The sequence below is a fragment of the Peromyscus maniculatus genome, chromosome 21 (genome assembly GCF_049852395.1).
Source record: "Peromyscus maniculatus bairdii isolate BWxNUB_F1_BW_parent chromosome 21, HU_Pman_BW_mat_3.1, whole genome shotgun sequence".
In the NCBI taxonomy this organism is placed as follows: Eukaryota; Metazoa; Chordata; class Mammalia; order Rodentia; family Cricetidae; genus Peromyscus; species Peromyscus maniculatus.
In genome coordinates, this window is record NC_134872.1 from 37,108,443 (window position 1) to 37,131,055 (window position 22,613).

Genomic DNA, 22,613 nt, shown 5'->3' on the forward strand with positions numbered 1-22,613 from the left:
ATACCAATGCACATAAAATAAAGTTAATAAATTATTTAAAAAAAATACAAAGGCTGATAAGCATATGAAAAGATACACATTGTAACTAACCAATAGGAGGAAGCAAATCAAAACAGACATGAGCTATCAATTCACACCATTATGATGAAGCTATACATACATACATGTATAAATTTTGGCATATACTATCAGATGAGTAAACCTTGAAGACATTGTATCTGTGTGTATGTACATGTAGGAGAAGGAAAAACAAAACAAAACCCTTGTTAGTAAGGATGTGTGATGTTAGTGAGAACGGAAAATGGTACAGCTCTTTTGGACATCATTTTAGAGATTCCTCAAAAAATGAAACATGGGATTTCTGGGTAAGATGGCAAACTAAAAGCTGCCTCCTTGTGACTTGGTGAGGGAGAAGAGTCAGAACAAGAAAAAATAGCCTTTCTCTCCAAAGAGAGAAACTCATAGGCGGTGGAGGAACAGCTGGAGAGTGTGGAGAAAGGCGGTGCAGCCAGAACTACGCCCAGCTGAAACAGCTCCGGCTGTGTGGCTCTGAGGTAGACCAGAAGTCTCATTCCAAAGTGGATGATGTAGGCAGCTGAAAAGCGACTGGAACACTACCCTCAGGATGAGCCCACAACTCTCATGAGCCCTGGTCCAGTTACAGGTGTTGGTGAGACTGCTTCCTCCAATGGACAATCCCCCAGTGGGGAGGACTTCCATCTTGCCATTCTGTATGACTCAGAGAGCAGTGGCCGGGACCCATTTGAGAGGGAACTTACTGCTTAAAACTGAGGTAATCCTGGAGGCTCCCCCAAATGGGGGAAAGCCATAAGTCAGGGAGCCTGATTTAACCCCCTACAGTCCCAGGGCCAGAGAGATATCTGGAAAGCAGTTATAGAGAACGAGCGAGGCTGGATGTTGACGAGCTGAAAGGAGCAGGCCAGAGACTGGGCTCAGGCAGTGAGGAGCACAGAGCAGCCCTGCACTCTTGGGCCAGAAGCATACCCTATCTACCAAGAACGTCCCTGGGATGAAGAACAGAACCCAGATGGACCAGTCTCTAGAGCTGCCTGTCTGCAGTTCACTGCTGTAGAATCCAAGAACTCCGAGGCTCCACTGCCCTATCTGACATCTACAGCGGCATCCTTCCAGCTGGATGACCAGCATGTAAGGCTATTAGAAAGTACAGACTGGTCCTTCACTAGTACAGATCTCAGGGCTGTGGCTACTTTCCTAGTTCTTAATGTACTCGGGAGACTCCTCCCCAATAGAACAGTGGCCCACCCAGAGAGGTACAGTCTGGAAAAATATTGGGAGGGTGCAAAGTGAAGTGTGGACAGCAGAGAGCACCCCCCACACAAAGAAGAGAAGTCACTTAAGTAAGTCGGCCATGGCGGACATTGGACACTCGTCCAAGAGAGTTCAATGACACCATAAACCGTAAAAAAGACGAGACCCCACAAGTTCTGACACCTCTGCCTCCATGCGTATAATTGGCAGCTTCCAGTTTTTGAGGACCCAGAAAAAAGGTGTTTCACAGGTGATCCCTCCCCTCCCCTCTCTTCCCCTTCCTTCTCCTTTCCTTCCTTTTTTCTTTTGCCTTTTGTAATTTCTCTTTCTTTTTTTTTTTTACTAGATTTTAATGATAGTTTTGCTTTATTACATAAAAAAACCTTTTATGTTTTTAACTAAATAATTAATTCATTTTGAGGAAGGATCTCACTATGTAGCCCTAGCTGATCGGGTACTCACTGTATAGACCAAGCTGGCTACACACTCATAGCCTCAGCCTCCTGAGTGCTGGGATTAAAGGTGTGCACCACCACGCCAAGTATGTTTTTATTTATTACTCCCCTTCATACATTGACCTAACTCTCTCTCTCTCTCTCTCCCTTATTTATTTATTTATTTATTTAATTTATTTTGAGACAGGGTTTCTCTGTGTAGCCTTGGCTGTCCAGGATCTCGCTCTGTAGACCAGGCTGGCCTTGAACTCAGAGATCTGCTTGCCTCTGCCTCCCGAGTGCTGGGATTAAAGGTGTGTACCACCACCTGGCTTTTTTTTTTTAACTGGGTTAAGTCTTTTCCTTCACCCTTTCTTCTCTTTCCTTTCTCCCCATTTCTGTTTTTTTCTTTGTATTGTACTTTTAGTATTTTCACTTCATCTTACTGTTGTTTTAAAAGCTCTTATTTAGTTTCCTTCTTACATTTATTTACTTTTGTCTTTAAACTTTCTCATTACTGAGAATTAACTTTTCCTTTATCTTTAAAGATAACTTCTCTTCCCCTCTCAACATCTTCCTCCTCTTCTCTCTGGTTTATCTCCTTTATTTAGCCGTCACTGCTCTCGACTTTCTCCTCACCCCCTGCCTCCTTTTGCCTCATTCATTTACAGTTTCCACATTTGCCTTAAGTCACTTTTAACTTCAGAAAACATTCCATCTTAGTTTTGTGAATTTTTCTCCTTTATGATGTGTGGAGATATATTAGTGGGATCATCTAATTTTAAATGTGCTTTTATATTGTCTATAGACAGGTGATATTGCTATTCCAGTAGTGTTTTCTCCTCTCTAAGTAGTAAAAAGGATTGGATCTTTAGAAGTAAGCTTCCTGGGGCCAGAGAGATGAATCAGTGGTTAAGAAAGTTTGCTATTTTTTCTAGAGGACCTAAATTCAGTGCCCAGCACCCACATCTGGGAGTTTAGCTGCCTGAGACTCTGGCTTCATGGAATGCAACACCTCTTCTGGCCTCTGTAGGCACCTGCATAAATATAGTGTGTGTATGTGCACACACACAAAGTGTTTTAAAAAATGTAGGGAGCCTGGAGAGATGGGTCAGTGATTAAGAGCACTGCCTGCTCTTCCAGAGGACCTAGGTTTAATTTCCAGCACCTACATGTTGCCTCACAACCATCTATAACTCCAGTTCCAGGGGACCTGACTCCCTCTTCTGGCTTCCCCAGGCACCAGACACAAACATGGTTCACAGATATACACGCAGGTAGAACCCACATACATATAAAATTGAAAAAGAATAAAAATATTTTAAAAAGAGCAGGCTGTGTGTTAGGAAGACTTTTAAATAAAGCCAGAAGAGATCTCCAGCCTGAGAGACACGAGTTCACAGCTCAGCGGCATCAGAAAGCAGGCTAAGACTTGTGCAAATGGCGGCAACCGCTCCGGTCTATCAGCAGGATCAGCACTATTTAGAAAGTTTGGAAAACACAAAGACACAGCCTACTGAGTCAAAAGTCACTGAACTAAGTAAAATGCTAGATGAGGTGTAGTAAAAAATGAAAAGAAATAAAACATCCCAAAGAAAATACAAAGAGATGAATTCAGTGTAGGATCTGGGCAGGAAAGCCAGCCACATATAAGAGTGAGTAAAACAGATGATAAACTCACCTTTATGGGAAGAGCAATTTAACAAGGACATTGAGATTTTGAAAAAACAACAACAACAACAACAACAACAACAACAACAAAAACAGCTAGAAATGTATAAATCAAATGAGACGTGTAGTGAGATGTGTAACTGATGAGCTAGACCAAGAGGAAGAACAACGGTCAGGGATGGAGGACACATTGGGAAAATATTGATTCAAACTTCAGTAAAGAAACATAAAGCAGAATAAGCATGTCCACAGCTCTGGGGAGTGATGAGAAGACCAGGTTACAAATCCAGGGTGGAAGACTGAGATAAAAATTATAGACATGGAGAACCTAGTTGGTGGGATTATAGCAGAAAAGCTCCTAATCTAGAAAACACAAGGGTCACTAGGAATCACAAATAGAAAAGAACCTTTCTGTGAAATAATATAGTCCAGTTGTTAAAAATAAAAAGCAAAGAAACAATATTAAAAGTTGAAAGGGACAAATGCCAACTTACATCAGAATATCTGACCTCCCATGAGGAACTTCAAAGCCAGGAAAGCGCAGACAAATCTATTTCAAGTCCTGAAACTAAACAACTTTCAACCAACATTCCTAAATTCACTCTGAGTCCATCTTTTTGCTTTGATGAACAATGAAGGGCATTTCAAGATAACCACCAACTAAGGTAATTCATGACTACTGTAGTGGTTTGAATTCGGTTGCTATGAGAAAATACCCTGACAAAAATCAACTGAGAGGCAAAAAGATTTATTTAGTTGACAATCCCAGGCTACAGTCCATCACACAAGGGAGGTCACAGTGGCAGGAGCTTGGAGCAGCTTGTCACATCTCATCCATAGTCAAGAGCACAAGGAAATAAACGCATGTGTGTTTAGTTGCATGCTCTCTGCGCCCAACTGGATTTTTCCACGTTCCTGCAGGACTCCCTTTCTTAAGAAGACTCACAGTAGGCTGGGGCTTCTCACATCAATTAATTTAATTAAGACAGTCTCCCACAGATATGCCCACAGGCCAACCCAATGTAGACAATTCCTCATTGAGACAGTTTGCTAAGGTTATTCTAAGTTGCATCAAGTTGATAATTAAAGCCAACCATCAGCACCCCTGAGTCAGCACTACAAAGAACACTGAAGGAATATTGTGTGCCCGGGACGAAGAAAGTCTTGATCTCAAGAGCAAATGAAAGAATACATTTTGTGAGATGAGCAGATGAATAAAGAAATGTTAAGAAGCACTCCATCATGTTTGACAAAGAAAATCAGTAGAACTTAATACTAAAGGAAAGAATAAACAACAATCCAACCAATCAGAAACAATTAAAACTCCAGGGATTAGTAAACATCATTCAATAATAACCTTAAATGTAAATGGCCTCAACTCACCACAAATAAATAGATACGGATTCGCTGAATGGGTTAAGAAAGCAGGATCCAGGCCGGGCGGTGGTGGCGCACGCCTTTAATCCCAGCACTCGGGAGGCAGAGCCAGGCGGATCTCTGTGAGTTCGAGGCCAGCCTGGGCTACCAAGTGAGCTCCAGGAAAGGCGCAAAGCTACACAGAGAAACCCTGTCTCGAAAAAAAAAAAAAAAAAAAAAGAAAGCAGGATCCAGAGTGGTGTTGCTTCCAAGACACACACACCTCTCTAGCCAAGACATGCACAGACCTGAGTGTGGAAGGATGGTAGTTAATCTAGCGAGTGTGTAAAAGGTGGAAACAAGCTGCTGTAGCTATTCTGATAGTGGATGGTCTTCTAACCAAAATTAGAAGAAATAAAAAGGCCACTACATATTAACAAAGAGAACAATATGTAAAAGGACATAATAATCATAAATATAGGCACCAAACGTTGGGACTCCCAATTTCATAAAACAAACTCTAATGGACGTTAAAGGAGATTGGCTAAGTCCTCATGTAGTAATAGTGGGCGATGTCGATATTTCACTTTTTTCTACAGAGAGGTCATTTAAACTAAAAACCAAAAAGAAGCTCTATAGTTAAATGACACTATGCAGGCCCATAAAGCCCAAAATGCTATATCATAGACCAAATGGATTTAGTAGAAATCTATGGAATATTTTATCCAACCTATGTGGTATTCATATTTGTCTCAGCTGCTTTTTCAAAATAGAACATATTCTAGGAATAAAGTAAGTCTTAACAAATAAAAAATAGTTGGAAAATTTCTTGTATTTAAAAAACCATAATGGAATAAAACTAGAAATCAATAGTAGTAGAATCTCTAGAAACTACAATAGTTGGAGACTGAATAAAACATTCATGAATGATTGGTGGGTTGCTGAAGAAAGGGGAGGGAAAAATTCTAGGATGAAATGAGAATTAAAACATAACTTACCAATCTTTGGGGGCACAGGTAAAGTCATTCTAAGAGGAAAATTCATAGCTATGAGTGATGCCATTAAAACCCAGGATTTCAAATAAATATCCTAATGCACCTCAACATCTTAGAAAAACAAGAATAAGCCAAACCCCAAAGCAGTAGGTGGAAGAGGTAATCAAGATTAGAACAGAACTTTATGAAATGGAAACTAAGAGAACATAGAATCGATCAAACATAATGCTGGCTCTTTGAAATGATAAACAATATTGACAAAAGAGAGAGAGACACCCAAACTAATCTAGTTAGAGATGAAAAAGAAGTGTTAAAATAGATTTCAATTAAATGAGAGGATTATAGGGAATACTTTGAAGTCTGATAGTATAGAGAAACATCCCTGGAAAAATAGAGAAGAAATGGATAGATTCCTACAAGCATATGGCCTACCAAAATTAAATGAAGCATATATAAATAATATAGATATAACAGCAGTCAACAAGACAGAAACAGTAATTAAAAGCATTCTAACAAAGAAAACCCCAGAACCAGGCCAATTGCCCTGATGAATACAGATCATATAGTCTCAATAAAATTCTTGTGAACTTAACTCAAGAACACAATAAGAAGATCATATACCATGACCAAGAGTGGTTCAATATATGCAAGTCAATAAATGTAATATAGCACACCAGTATACTTCAGGACAAAAATCACAGGATCTTTGTAATAGATGCAGAAAAGATCTTTGAGAAAGTATAATATTCCTTCATGAATGAAATACGTCTTCATGAAGAAATTAGAAATTGAAGGCTCATAACACAATTTAATAAAGGGTCTATATGGAAAGCCTACAGCCAACATTACTCTATATAGGGAAGAATGGAAAGGATTCCTCCCCCAATCAGGAATGAGACAAGGGTTTTCATTCTTATCACTCTACCTAATCACGTGTTTGAAGTCTTGCTAGAAAAATAAGAGAGAAATAAAACAGATACAAATAGGAAATGATGAAGTCTAATTGTCTCTATGTGTGGATCACATGGCCATATATTTAAAGACTCTAAAGCTTCTTCCAGAAAACTCTTAGACAGGAGAAATAATTCCAGCATAGTGGACACAAAATTAACTTACAAAAAATGAGCAATTTTTCTATACACCAATAATGCATTTGCCAAGAAAGAAATCAGAAAATAATCTCATCAAAATAGCTTTAAAATGCCTAGATAAAATAATCTTAAATCATTAAAAATGATTAAACCTAACCAAGGGAGTGAGGGGTATCTACAATGGAAACTTTATGACAGTGAAAAAAAGAAATTGAACAAGACATCAAAAGGTTAAAAAAAAAAGCCTCCCACACTCACAGGAACATTGGAAAAGTTGACATTGTGAAATGGCTCTATTACCAAAACTGATCTATGGATTCAACACAGTTGCCATAAAAATTCCAGTGTTATCCTTCACCGAAAAAGAAAAAAAGTCCAGATACTAATACGAAACACAAAAGATCCCCCAATAGTCAAAGCAACTCCTATTAGAAAGAGCCATCATGGAGGCATCCCAAATCCTGATCTCAAGCTACATTATAGTGCCATAGTAACAAACTGCTGGTAAAGAAACATGTGGAGCAATAGAATAGAATAGAGGAGACAGATACAAGCCCATACAACTAAGCCAACTAAATCTTCAACAAATGTGTCAAAAATATATACACTGGACAAAAGATGGCATTTTCAAAAAATAGTTCTGGAAAAACTAGAGTTTTCACAAGTAGAAGAAAGAACTAGATCCATGTCCTTCACCCTGACCAAAATCAATTCAAAATTGATCAAAGACCACAATTGGCAACACCGGAACCCTGGCTGCTAGATTAAAACATTTCTAGGTACAGGCATAAGCAAGGACTTTCTTAAAGGGACCATAGGACCACAGGAAGCAATTCCAAGATTTGACAAATGGGATTGCATGATTATAAAGAGCTTCTATACAGGAGCTACTTGTGGGGGAGGACATGAGCCAGCAAGAGGGTGGGATCGGAGGACAGACAAGGGAAGTGGGGCAGATGGATAAGAGCACACATATGTAGGGAAATTTCATAACAAATTCCATTAATTCACATGTTAACTAAAAACCAAGAAAAATAAAAATGGAATAACCATATGATCCAGCAATTCTGTTTCTGGTTATATATTCAAAAGAAATAAATGTACACACTTAAATAGATATTTGTATACCTGTGGTGATATTTTGTTTGTGATCTAACAAATAAAGCTTGCCTGAAGATCAGAGGGCGGAGCTAAGACACCAGTTAACCCTAGAGGCCAGGCAGTGGTAGCACACACCTTTAATCCCAGCACTTGGGAGGAGGAAGCAGTATGATCAGGAGTTTAAGGCCACCCTGGGCTACACAAGATTGACCCAGTCTAAAAGAGAAACAGAGTCAGGCAGTGGTGGTGGTGCACGCCTTTGGTCCCTGCCCTTGGGATCTCACACCTTTAATCCCAGCACTAGGGAGATGAAGACAGGAAGTGATATGGCTGGACAAAGAGAGGAATATAAGGTGGGAGGTGACAGGAGCTTACTCCCTTTCAGTGTGAGGATTCCTAGAGGTAAGAAGAGGAGATGGGAATGGGGGGTGGGCTGGGGAGGGGGGAGGAGGGAGGACAGGGGAATCTGTGGCTGATATGTAAAATTAAATTATAAAATTAAAAAAATGATTATAAAAAAAGAGAAGTCATGAGCCGGGCGGTGGTGGCGCACGCCTTTAATCCCAGCACTCGGGAGGCAGAGGCAGGCGGATCTCTGTGAGTTCGAGGCCAGCCTGGGCTACCAAGTGAGTTCCAGGAAAGGCGCAAAGCTACACAGAGAAACCCTGTCTCGAAAAACCAAAAAAAAAAAAAAAAAAAGAGAAGTCTTTCTAGTGGCTGGCTGCTCTGCTTCTCTGATCTTTCAACTTTCACCCTGATATCTGACTCTGGGTTTTTATTATTAAGACCAATTAGAATTCATGCTACATATGCCCATAGAAATATTATTATTCAACCAGGTGGTGGTGGTGGTGGTGGTGGTGGTGGTGGTGGTGGTGGCGGTGGCGGCGGCGGCGGCGGCGGCGGCGGCGGCGGCGGCGGCGGCGGCGGCGCACGCCTTTAATCCCAGCACTCGGGAGGCAGAGCCAGGGGGATCTCTGTGAGTTCGAGGCCAGCCTGGGCTACCAAGTAAGTTCCAGGAAAGGTGCAAAGCTACACAGAGAAACCCTGTCTCGAAAAACCAAAAAAAAAAAAAAAAAAAGAAATATTATTCACAATAATAGCTAGAAGGCAGAATGGTGCCACGTCCACTGACTGATGGAAATACCTGTATAATGGAACACAGCACCTTAGAACTGACACAGGCTAGGACAGGAACAAAACCTGAAAATATGCTAAGTGAAATTTGTCTGCTACCAAAGGGCAAACACTGTACAAGGTCCCCAGATAGTCAAAATCACGGAAAGGCAGGAGAAGGATGGTGACTGCCAGGGGCTGTAGGGCCGGAGCTATTGTACAGAGATTGAGTCTAGGGAGATGAGAAGTTCTGGAAATGGATGGTGGGCATGGCTGTGCAACAGTGCAGCAGCCCTTGATGTCACTGAACTACGTGCTTAGAGGGTGATGATGGCAGATGTGACATTACCTGTCGATGGCAAATGGTACATGATGTGTGCTTTATCACAACAACAATAACTTAAAAAGATGTTGGCGATAATGGTCCATTATCGAGGAACCAGGAATGGCCTTTATGGGAAGGTCTGGAAGAACACGATGATGTTTGAAGACAATACAGGGAATTCCCCTGCGTGTTTGATTTTGTTTTCAAATTTTGTGGGTTTTTTTTTTTTGTTTGTTTTTGAGACAGGGTTTCTCTGTGTAGCTTTGCGCCTTTCCTGGAATTTGCTTTGGAGACCAGGCTGGCCTCGAACTCACTGAGATCCACCTGCCTCTGCCTCCTGAGTGCTGGGATTAAAGGTGTGTGCCACCATCACCCGGCTATGTGTTTGATTTTTAAAGAAGTCATTTCTCTGTATGAGGTCATCTGTAACAGGCTTTGGGGCTTCCAGACTTCCCCTGCAGAGACTTCTGTGTGTATATGGGAGGCAGAACTCGACACCCTCTAGAGAACAGCTGTTAGGTCATGTCTGGAAGAGACAGTAGGGTAGAAATGATTGGTTTGACCAAAAATGGCAGTTACAGCTGCTGGAGGGGAAAAAATGCTCTGGGTTTTGCCTCATTCACAGCAGAATTAAGCATCTCTGGAAAGCGAGGTAACAAGCATCTTTCTTTCCACTTACTTGGGACATTTCAGAAGAACAAGCAAAACTCAAAACCAAAATTCAAACCCGCCTGCCTAATTGAGAACAGAAGCCGTGAATTTTAAAGATGGCTTCCCACAGGATGTGTGCCCATGCCTGCTCCCACCCCATGGGCAGAGGGAAGGTGGTCAAGTATTGTGGGGCACAGACTACAGAGAAAGTTATCCATAGGCTAAGTGAGACCCCAGACAGGGCCAACAAGTTCATCTTGAAGATTCAAAGCCAAGGGAATTTGTGCTCTGGAGTCAATTGGTCCCTGGCTCTGCCATAGGTAATCCGTGGCCTTCTAGACATCATTCTTTTAAAGCTCAGACTCTCCACTGATTGAAGGGAACAAGAAAAGCGTCCCTAAGCCACAGAATAAGAGGAAAAAAAACCAAACACCCCTGAGCTTCAGAACTGCTCAGCTATGTTATTATGGGCTGCAGAAGGCAGAGAAGGAATTCTTAGGGACAGTCCTGGGGGCAACTTGAGAGGCTTTGCACACAAGGTTTCATTAGTTAGCACCGTCCTGATAAACTCTGGACTCAAATTCAAACAGTGCTTACACAAGTAAGGGCCATGTGATAGCCTCCTTTCTAAAGGCTGGGCATGGTAGAATACACCTGTAATCCCAACATTCGAAGGCCAAGGCAAGAGAATCCTGTCTTGAAAGAGGACAGAAATCAAAATCTAGAGGCTGTTTTTTAAAAGCCTGCTTTCCAGTAGCATTTAAATGATTTGTCCTATGTCTCCATAGGACATAGGGCACTACTAATTAAACATTCTCTACTACTGTTAAACAGCTGAACAAATCTGCTCCTCAGTAGTGATAAGCAGGAGAGGGGATGCTCTGGCTTGAGTATGTTCCCCAAAGCCCATGTGTTAGATGGACACCCAGTCTTAAACGCTGTGTTTATGGTCACTTTAGGTGGGGCCCTTGGAACTAATCAGGGCTGGATGAGGTCATTAGGGTGGTGCCCCTATGAAGACCTTAATGACTTTATAAGAATAAGAGAACTCAGAGCTGACTGGCTTTCTCTCTCCCTGGAATGCTCTTCTCCCATGTTATGACACAGGTCCTCACCAGATGCTGAACAGATGCCAGCACCACCTGCCCAGACTTCCCGTTAGCTAGGACCAGGAGGCGTATAAAACCTTCACAGACTGTCACCCTGCCTGTGACGTTCAGTTAGAATAATAGAAAATGCCCAGAGACGGGAAGGAAGCTGTATCTCCGAGAGGGTGAGGGAGCTCATATGTGTAGCATCTCCTGGTCCTGGGTTACCGTACCAGAAGCAGGAGGCAGGGAAGCAACCACTGAAGCTGGAGAGAGAGCTCAGGAAGGGAAAAGGCTGTTATTTAGTCAGGAGGACAGCTAGGACGAAGCCTTTGATATATATAGATATATAGTCCAAAGATATATCTGCAACCCGTGAGATGTCATTGTTTCCTTCAGTTCTGGTTTGGAGCATGGAGATTGGGTACCAGGTTTTATCTGTTTACATGAGCACTGATGGAAGGAAAGCCCTGGGAAAGGGCCTCTGAAGGTTATGGGCACACGTCGTAAGACATCCACAGTGAACCTGACCAGGCCTGTGCAAGCCTGGAGTATCACTGCCAGGAACATCAGGTCCTGGAGCATCCTTTCCAGGAAAAGGAAAGGCCAGGCTGGGACCATGCCATACGGGTGTCTATCCCATTTCAACCTACTTGACTTGCCGTCCCGTCCTGCTGACTTCTGAGGGCTGCCTGGCGTCACAGGACCCGGGCATCATAGGCTGGATAGGCTGGCTCAGCAACAGCCTTGGAGCAGAGAAAGAGGAAAGGGACATTACAGTCAGCACTTGGGATGGCTAGTGTTCAATGCCACCCTGATACGATCTAGAGTCATCTGGGAAGAGAGTCTCCGGGAGAGACTGTCTGTACTATGCTGGCCTGTGGGCATGTCTTGGGGGGAGACTGTCTTAAATGAATTGCCGTGGCCAGCCCACTGTGGGCAGCACCATTCTCTAGGCAGGGCTCTTGAAATGTGTAGGAGTGGAGTCAACAAGTTGATGTCTCAAGTTCCTGCCTTGACTTTCCCACAGTCATGGACTGTGACCTGGAATTGTAAGCCGAATAAAACTCCCTTCTCACCCAAGTTCCTTTTGGGTAGAGTATTTTATTACAAAACAGAAGCGAAACTAGAACAGAACCCAAACTGTGGCCCCCGATGGCAGTACTACGAGCCACACAAGGGGTCATGTCCTTGACCTTCAGGACCCCAAGGTCTTCCCTGCTGTCACCTGAGCTGAGACCAACTGGGGAGGGAATCCTTGGAAGGTTGCTGTACGGAAGGGACAGATGAAGGAAAAGCGCGAAGGACCCCCTCCTGTCCTTGCGACGGGGTGGTTTCCTACCTGAGCTGCCGATCATGGCCGAAGTCAGGGCTGGGCTGGCACTGGCTGGCATCCTGAGAGGTGGGAGCAGCTGTGGTGAGGCTCAGGCCTGGCGGGAGCGCAGCTGCCGAGCTGCTGAACTGGGGTGGCAGGCTGCTCACCGATCGGCCGCTGGCAGGCAGCAGCTGTGAGCTCCTCATTGGCTTTGGACCCTGGACCGTTATTTTATGAGAGAGAGAAAGCTCAGACTCAGCTCAGACCACCTCTCTAGGAAACCTCCTAGAATTCCCATCTACGGACTCTTGTTTCACCTCTACCAACTGCGCAGCGAGGTGTTTTTATTCTGACTGTCTTCCGCATTGGGTTGTAAGCACCTTGAAGATTGTTAAAATCCCCCGGCAGTTCCAGGCTCTCAGCAGAATGGAACCATTGAACTGAGTTTTTATTTTTTCTTTACACATTTTACTTCTTTGCTGTTTCTCTACCTCACTGGGCCTGTGTCTGCCTCAGGACCTTTGCACATGCTGATCCATCTTTGTAAAATGTTCTTCCACTTGATGCTGATACAGCTGACTCTCACCCCCCCCCCCAGGCTTTGCTGACACACAGTCCTCTCAGGGAGTCCCCCCTTCTGACCATCTATTTAACTCGACAACACATCTCGTGCCCGGCATTCCCATGCCACCCTCGGACACACTCGGATGTGTGCCCGTTTGTCTCCGTTCTCCCCATTGGAACCGAGGCTTTTCTTTGTCATTCACGGTTCTCTCAGGGAGCCTTCAATAAGTGTCTGATGACTCAGTAAGTGAACGAGGGGGTGGCCTGGCCCTGGCTTTCCTTTTCTGCTGTGACACTGACTGGGCATTCCTATGGTGACGACTTAAGGCTTTAGATTTTAGTTTTTATATCTGGTGTCCGTATAAACTCTTCCTCAGATTTTGCTTTTCCAGAATCCCACTGGTCATTCTCATCCACGAATTTTGTGTTTTGTTTTGATGACCCTTTCAAATCAAAGGCTGTGTTTTTAGACAAAACTCATAATTTGTATAAGGATGAACTAAGCTCCCTTCTACATGGATTTGTAATTTCAATCTCCAATAAAAGTATCTGAAAAACATCCCATCTGTACTGATCATGATGTGTTCTCATCATCCCTAGATGACAATTATTTCCATAGCTCTGGTGTTATACTGGGCGTTATAAATCATCTGTGGGGCTGGAGAGGTGGCTCAGCAATTAAGAGCAATGACTGTTCTTCCAGAGGACCCAGGTTCAATTCCCAGCATTTACAAGGTGGCTCACAACCATCTGTACATCCATGCCTAGGGGATCCTATACCTTCTTGTGGCTTCTGTGGGTACCAGGCATGTAATGCACAGATATACATGCAGGTAAAACCACCATATGCAAAAAATTAAAAAAACAAACACAAATGTCTAGAATGAGTTAAAATATGAAGGGGCCTGGAATGGAGCACCATGGTACAGTCCTTCCATGGTATCTGAGAAGAGCTGAGTCTGATCCCCAGCATTAATAAATAAGTAGATAAGTCATCTAGGAGGATGCCTGCACATCTCGTGTAAACACTCTACCATTTTATATAAGGGACTCGCGTCTCCTCAAGTTTTGACATCCGTGAGTGATTTCATACCATCCCCGGAGGAGCTGGAGGGAGGGATGCCTCTACTTACTCATCCCGCACTGCCCACTCTCTGGCCCAGTTCCCGGACTCTCTACTGGATGAGGCACACCTTGAGGTCTACACCAGCCCTCTTCCATTGCTGCTCCCTAGGGGACACAACACTCACTGGAGCCCTAGGGGCCTGTGGATGTGGAGGCTTCAGGAGAGGCAGTGATCTGCCATGCATGCTGTCATTTCCCAGAAGGAGGGGCTCTGGACGTGACTCCCCTCTAGTGTCATTTACCACTGGTGACCTGGTCACACTGTGAGATCTCTGGCGGTTTGTACTGAGTGGCAGTGGCTTTAAGGGAAGGGTTTTGCAGGTGGTCCTGGGGCGAGGGACAGTGAACAGAAGGAGCTATTTATATGGCAGTGATGACAGAGGACAGGGGTGTAGGGGCATAAAGCCCAGGTACAAAGCACAGAAAGACAGACAATACAGCTCAGACCTTCAAAATGGCTTTACAATAATAATAATAATAACAATAACAATAATAATAATAATAATAATAATAATAATAATAATAATAATAAAAATAAACTATGACTGTACTCTTCCCCTGGTCCAGAGAAAGGAGTACACAGGTTTCCAGAACCCAGCAGCTGCAGGAATCAAGAACGTCTTAGCTGCAAGAGTGTCTACCCGAGTGGTAAGGGCAGGCTGTGGAAGGGGGCACGGTACCTGGGTGGATATCACATTCGAGTCTCTGAGCAGGTGCGGGTTTGTGACTTGGGTCGACGTGATCTGCCCCGGCAGCGGAGCGTCAACCCCAAGCTGGGGTTGAGTCGCTGCTGCAGCAGGCCTTTGCTGCAGCTGCTGCTGAGCCGCTGGTCGCTGGGCACTGCCGAAGCTCAGGGACACAGCTGGCTGCTGCAGGAACATCTGGGAACAGAAGAGAAATGGCCCGTGAAGTAGGGGCCACGTGGGGTTCACCCATGGCCACCTTCATTGTCTTCTTTGTCCCGGGGAGGAGAGAAAAATTGCCTGGGATCCTTGACACACCTAAAAAATGATTCCCCAACTCAGCGGCAGGTAGCGTGTACCTATGATGCTGCCAGCATGGGCCAAGACACTAGCTAGAGTGTCTGGGTCAGAGAGACATTGTCCCTGCCTTCCTGAGGGTCACAGTTAAGTGACTGCGATCTGACAGTGCCAAAGAGGCCTGCATCTAGGTTTTCTGTGCACAGACAAACATACTTTGGAGGTCCAAGTTGGTGTGTCCCATGAGAAGGGAGAGGCATCTTAGGAACAGAATGGTCCATAGACTAATGGTGGGAGAGGGCATGGTATGGCCCATGTTATACTCAGAGTGGGGTGGAGTCCTATGCTCAACCTTAAATCCTTGCCCAGTGACCAGGGTTTGCACATGCAGTGCTCTGGGGAACTTTCAACTCAGGGCTGAAAGGAGAGGGGCAGCCCTGCTTCTGGGCAGCGGGTGACCCAGTCTTCCAGGAAGGACAGAGGAACAGAGGTTGGTGTGTCACTGGGTCCATGTGCTTTCAAGTTACCCTTGTTTTATAATCATGCTTTGTGACATAAGGTGCCTTAGAACATTTAAGGCCATGGTACATTGCTAGTTTAAGAAAATGTGCAAGTATTCATGAGGATTCTAGTTCTGTTTGTACCATACCAAGTCAATCCTCATTGTCTGAGTTTTCCCATCTCCAGATTCATCCAATCTCAGATCAAAACTGCTCAGGAAAGGATCGCATCTGCACTGAACCAAGTGTAGATTTTTTTTGTCATTATTTTCTAAACAATATATTACAATAAGCACTCACAGAGCACTTATGTTGTTGGAGGTGTACGAACAACCTAGAGATGATTCAGAGCAGGGGTGTCCAACCTTTTAGCCTATCTGGATCACATGGGACAAAAACAAGTTGTCTTGGGCCACAAAGGCATCTAATGAGTGGCTTGTTATTTTGTGTGACAGGGGGACAGGATGTCGTCATCTACAGAGTGTAAGAACCATACAATCAAGTTACAAAAACCAAACATTCGAAATGTTTTAAGCGGGCTTATGACTTGGTGTTGACTTTGAGGGCTCACAGCTGCGGGCTGTGGGTTGGACACTCTTGGTTTAAAGAACACCGGAGGACATGGGTCTGTTTTGTGCAATACCATGCTGTGTTACAAAGAGTCTTGAGTTCCCACGGATTTTAGTATCTCTGGAGATTCTGGAATCAGTCCCCTTGGGCACTGCAGGGCAACTGAATTTCATTTCAAACAGCCGTATAAGTGCTTAGACAGGTCCTTTTTCTTAGGCTTTTAAGTTTTCTGTATTGAGTACATGGGATGTCTGAAAGCTTCAGATATTTGAAATATTACATCGGTATTGGCTCTGGTAGTTAAGGTGGATTATTTAGTTTGTTCAACTTATAAACTAATTGGACATAGATTAAAGAAAAAAAAAACATCAAGTTAAAGCCATGCTGTTTTAAGACCCAATTAGAATTACAAGAAAAAAAAATACAATCTATAAATTGAGCCTAAATGTTGAAGAAAAAAAACTTTAATAATCTCAATAGTCATTTAACCAAAAGCATGTAAGTATTTCTTTTAGCCCAAACTCTTGGGCATTGAGAGTACACACTGATAATCTCCGTCATGACTCCTGATGTACGCATCCCATTCCAAGTCCTTAGCTGTGCAGTCTTTAGGGAGGGGGCACTCTTCCCTGCAGCATATGGTGGATTGAGCTGCGGTTTCTGAACCAGGGCAGCACAAACATATCCATCTCAGAGCAGCAGGCTCACATTCACTGAGTGCCACAGGGGATCTGGAGAGGCAGGGGCGGACCTGCATCCTGCAGCTGCGGGGAGGGGCCACTCAAAGGCCGGCTCTCCCAATATTTCATTCACCAATGAAGCTGAGCCCCATGAAGTCTGTGAGCCTGAGGGCAGCAGGTGGTTGTGCTGGCAGGTTCGGATCACACACACTTTTCATTTCACCAACAAACATAGCTCATCCCGACCCAGAAGCCTGCAGTTATGAAATGAAGGGTCTTGGATACTTCAGAGGCTAAATGGAATTTGGGTTTTTTTTTTTAAAATGTATTTTATTTTTATTTATTTTTTCTTTTCGAGACAGGGTTTCTCTGCGTAGCTTTGCGCCTTTCCTGGAGCTCACTTGGTAGCCCAAGCTGGCCTCGAACTCACAGAGATCCGCCTGGCTCTGCCTCCCGAGTGCTGGGATTAAAGGCGTGCACCACCACCGCCCGGAGTATTTTATTATTTTTAATCATGTGTATGTGTCTCTGTGTGGATGTTTGCATGTGAATTCAGGTGTCCATGGAGGGTGGGAGAAGTTGTCAGATCCCCTCAAGTTGGAGTTACAGGTGATTAAGATTCTTTGACACAGGCGCTGGTAATTGAACTTGGATCTTCTGGAAGAGCAGCACGTGCCGTAACTGCTGAGCCATCTCTCCCGTCCCCTGCCCCTTTTTTTCTTTCGTTTTTTCGAGACAGGGTTTCTCCGTGGTAGTTTTGGTGCCTGTCCTGGATCTCGCTCTGTAGATCTCGAACTCACAGAGATCCGCCTGGCTCTGCCTCCCGAGTGCTGAGATTAAAGGCGTGCGCCACCACTGCCTGGTGCCCCCACTCCTTTTATTTGAGACAGAGTCTTACTATGTAGCACCATCTGGAAATGGTTATGTAGACCAGGCTAGTCTTGAACTCCGCCTACTTCTATCTCCCAAATGCTGGGATTGCAGGTGTGTGGCACCAAGGCTAGCAAGAAGAATTTCTGGGTACCCATCGCCTCAGATTCAGTACCCACACACTCAAGCATTAGTGTTTTACACAATTCCAGCTATCCTTTAGCATAAGCTTTGTGAATAGCACATGGGATGAATTGTATCTCATAGCTGCAGCAAAAACCTCATGCTCAAGTTCAATTACTGTATCCCTTTTGGTAGAATATGGTTTGCTTGCTGATCAAGGGTCAAATTAATGCAAGGTTTATTGTGGCAGGCATTATATATACCTTAAAGACATCATACTTGAACTCCAAATGAAGTCCCCCCCCCACTGAGAATGATCTTGGGCAATATTCATAACTTTTTTTCAATGATTTGGCTTCCTCATTCATACAATATTCACTGTACCTGGTTAGGGTTACTATTGCTGTGAGAAAACACCATGACCAAAAGCAAGCCTCAGTTTCCCTGAATAACCTTTAATCCTGGGCCTTCAACTGCTACTGAGGCTGCACCTTCACCAAGGGTCTCCTTTGGCCTCACATGTGGCATGTCTCAGCTGCTCACCATGATCCCTTTATGACTTCAAAACCAGTACCATCTGGGTGACTCCTACACTACCAAGTTCAGCTGCCAGCACAAGGTCCAACCTTTGCCGCCTCTGGAATGCAGCTTCAGTGTGCTGACTCTGAGGACACACTTCCCAGATTTCATCTCAGTGACACTGGTCTCTTCTTAATCACCACTGACTTCTCAGCTCCAGCTGACCAGCATCCATTGTCCCAGCAGAGCAAAGGTTTCACTTTAGTGGTTCTGGTCTCTCGCTCACCACAGCCCATTCCTCAGCTCCAGCTGACCAGACACCGCAGATTCTTCACACAAATGGCCTGGCAGAGTCTTTGCTTCGCTCTGAAACTTCACAAGCCAGGTCTCCATCCTCTGCATTTCTCTCAACCTTCTTATCTTCCAAGCTCCCACAGGACAGCTCACCAAGCTTTGAATACTCAATGACTTTTCTAACCCCAAGTTCCAAAGTCCTTCCATATTCCTCCCAAAAACACATGGCCAGGTCTGCCACAGCAATACTCCGCTGTCCTGGTACCAACTTCTGTCTTAGATAGGGTTACTCTTGCTGTGCTGAAACACCATGATCAAAAGCAAGCTGGGGAGGAAAGGGTCTATCTAGCTCATGCTTCCTCATCTCTGTCCATCATTGAAGGAAGTCAGCACAGGAACTCACACGCAGGGCAGGAACCTGGAGGCAGGAGCTGATGCGGGAGGCCATGGAGGGGTGCTGCTTACTGGCTTGCTCTCATGGCTTGTTCAGCCTGCTTCCTTATAGAGCCCAGGACCACCAGCCCAGGGGTGGCCCCCAACTACAGTGGGCTGGGCCCTCCCCCATCAATCACTCATTAAGAAAGGCTGGCCTACAGCCGGATCTTAATGGAGGCATTCTCTCAGTTGGGGTTCCTTCCTTTCAGATGTCTTTAGCTTCTTGTGTCAAGTTGATATAAAAGTAGCCAGCACAGAGACACTGACAGCACATACCTCATAAAGGATTAATCAAGTCAGTGCATATTAAGTACTTGAGATGCAGTAAATGTTGAATGAACGTTAGATGATAACAATAGCCTTCAAATGAAAGAAAGAGATCTCTGCTCCTTTGGGCATATAGAGATCTGGTAAAGGAGCGAGTGGGAAAATACACAGACAGATAAGGGGACGAGACTTTTGCTCAGACTGTCTCCACTAGTGTCAGGAAGCTAGCCGTTTGGTACGCTCCGCTGGCTCGTCTGTGTATGCTCTCCAAGTTTTAAAAGCCTTGTTCTCTTTCGGCCCTCCCACTGCCCCACCAAGTGAGGTATACGAATTGGGACAGCTAGCTGGTTGGCTGTTTGGTTCGACTGACGGATGTCTCAAGGAACCAATCAAAAAGACCTTGTTATAGTTGTCACTGATGCAGGTGTCCTTTAAGGCATTCATTTGAATAACCAGCAGAGGGTGCCCACGCTCCAATGGAAAAAAAAAATAATAAAAACTTAAAAAATAAAAAGCAAGAGGCTTCTTTCTCCTGACTGGAGGGAGTACCAGGGTCTCTCAGCACAGCTTGGCTGCTGTGTGTCCTTCACAACCACCTGGGAGCAAACATCAAGCGTCTCAGAGGACTTCCTCAGAACCAAACTTGAAAAGAATTCACACTTAAGTTCTGAGCCAATGGAATGAGTCCACAGAACTGCAGTCAACAACCCCGGCTGGGTGGGGGTCCTGCTTTGCATCTGGGCACAGACATCCATGCCTCTCTTTTTGTCAACTGAGGGAGACCAGCTCCTTACCCCCCCCCCCCCCCCAGGGTACTCTTGAGCAGGGAGAAACGAGAAATGCGTAGATAAAAATATAGAGGGGAGAGAGAGAGTTAGAAATATAGGATAGCCTCGGGAGGGCCTGGGTCAAAACCCACCAGCCCCTTCTGTCTCTACTAAAGCGCTTTTAAAGGAAAGCCAAGGGGTGGAACAAAAGACCTCCCCCCACGCACAGCCAAGTGCAGACCATCGCAGACACCTGGTGACCGTGCACATGGTCAAGCCATCCCCTCATGTAGCCCTGCTGTGTAAAGCAAGCTCAGATCTCACTAGAAAACCTTTGTGAGCTCCCACAATCAACAACTGAGAAGAATTTCATGGACTTCTCAAAAAGGGTTCCTGGGGTCAGTTTTATAGAAAATGTGGGGGAAAAAAAGTTCCCCAAACCAAGTAAGAAAAGTATGTTAGAACAAATAGGCCACACTTACATGTAATTCTTCCACTAGTCATACCTGCCTAATTTTACAAACTATTGTTATTATTACAGGACATTCAGAAGTAATTAATACAGAAACAGTACAAAAAAAATTCTGTATGATACGGCATCATTACCAGGCTTCAGCAATTGTCAATGCGTTCTATCATTCTTTCTGTCTTCCCTCTCTGGTGGTACATAGGGTGGAGATGGGGGAGGCTATAGTAATTTTCACTTGCTTATTTTTTTTTTTTTTTTTTGTTGAATCAGCTTTTTTAAAAGCAGAGATCACATTTTGGTAGGAGTTTTAGGAGGTATTTAAGTCTGGCAAAAAACAAGAAGCCAGGCTGTTGGAGGAGATGTTCTCTGGTTTGATTATCTGTGGATTTCCATGTCCTTCTGGAAAATTCCACTGTGAAGATAAGACAGAGGAATGAACACAGAGAAGGCTTGCAGCAGAGGGTTTAGCTTCTACTGGGAGGGCTTGGCATCCATCCACAGGGGAGGTGTCCACTGGAGGGCTTGACTTCTATAAGGAAGATACACACTAGAGTTCCTTTTTTTTCCCCACAGGGAGGCATCCACTGGAGGTCGTGGATTCTGCAAGGGAGTTTGTGTAGGTGTGTGTGTGTGTGTGTGTGTGTGTGTGTGTGTGTGTGTGTGTGTCTTGGCTTCCACAAGGGAGGTGTGCACAGGAGAGCTTGGTTTCCACAGGGAGGTGAGCACTGGAAAGCTTGGTTTTCATAGGGGGGTGTGCACACTGAAGGACATAGCCACAGAGAGTCATGAACTTTAGGACCTGGTATCTACAAGGTTGGAGGGTACTAGAACACTTGATTTCTACTGGGAAGGCACACACTTGAGGGCTGGGTTTCCATGGCTCCTTGTGGAACTCAGGTACGTATGTGTTTTAGCATACATATATGCTTTGGGGGGGTTCACAAAATGTACCCCCAATGGGGAAATATCACATTCTTTACAACCAGGAGCAAAAGCAATAGCTTTGTTGCCTGTTCTTTTAAAAAATCTCGCTCTAATGTGGCAGAGGCAGGAAGCAGAAAGCTCCAGGCGCTCCGGAGGATGTTCATACGCCTACCTTGCCTTTTAGCACTTTCTGCTTCAATTCCCCCCCTCCTTTCTGTTAGTATAAAAATTCCATTAAAGTAATTGAAGTGAGACAAGTTCAGGGCTACCAACCATGTTATGGATCTGCGAGAGAGAGAGAGAAAAAAAATAATAATGCGCTTGGGGAAGAATGGGGAACAAGTGGCATTTTATGAATGTGACAGTTCGATAATCATGCATTTAATTTCAGGTGACTGCTACAGTGTCGACCCATGTCCACGCAGGGAAGCCACTGCAGCCGAGGAAGAGGCAGAAGGACCTCAGTATAGCTTGCTGAGGAATGCTTATAAAGAATACAAAAGGGGGAGTTGAGGATTTAGCTCAGTGGTAGAGTGCTTGCCTAGCAAGCGCAAGGCCCTGGGTTCGATCCTCAGCCAAAAAAAAAAAAAAAAAAAAAAAAAAAAAAAAAAAAAAAAAGAGGAATACAAAAGGGATGCCTGGGCTTCAGCACAGCTATGTCTTAGGTTGTCCCATCTTGTAAGAGTGCTATGCAGGGGAGGGGCAGGAAGGACAGGATCAGCACGTGTCACCAAGGTCCCCTGCACCTCCCGGCAGAGCTGGTAAGTACTTAGGGAAGCAGAATGGCTGGAGGTTCTGTGGCCCTCCGATGAAACCACACTGTCGTACGTAAGTCTTGCTATGCACTGGCTTCTCTGCATCCAACATGGTGTGTCTGTCACAGGCGCTATTGGATGCTCAGGAGAGGTGGTATGGCAGGGATGGGTTGGCAGCAGGGACAATCCTGTGGCCATTTTCCTAAGCCGTCTTTTCTACCCCCCTCCCCCGCCCCTCCTGTCTTGCCTAAGTAGCTGCAGATGCTTAAGGCTCTCAAGACAGACTCAAGGTTGGCTACAGTGACTTCTGCAGTTAAAGGCTGGGCCCAGATGATGCA

General features: G+C 44.6%; 1 protein-coding gene across 4 annotated transcripts in view; it reads right to left on the bottom strand.

Annotated features, from left to right (window-relative positions):
- The window catches only part of Npas2 (neuronal PAS domain protein 2), a 182,768-nt gene that overhangs the window by 4,222 nt on the left and 155,933 nt on the right, over nt 1-22,613 (bottom strand). For all 4 annotated transcript variants that reach the window (XM_042266687.2, XM_015998926.3, XM_076557426.1 and 1 more), the window contains 3 exons: nt 14,803-15,003; nt 12,461-12,651; nt 11,772-11,864 (listed from right to left, as the gene is read on the bottom strand). In XM_042266687.2, coding sequence (XP_042122621.1) covers nt 11,772-11,864; nt 12,461-12,651; nt 14,803-15,003 — 485 coding nt within the window. The remainder of the gene's footprint in view (nt 1-11,771; nt 11,865-12,460; nt 12,652-14,802; nt 15,004-22,613) is intronic.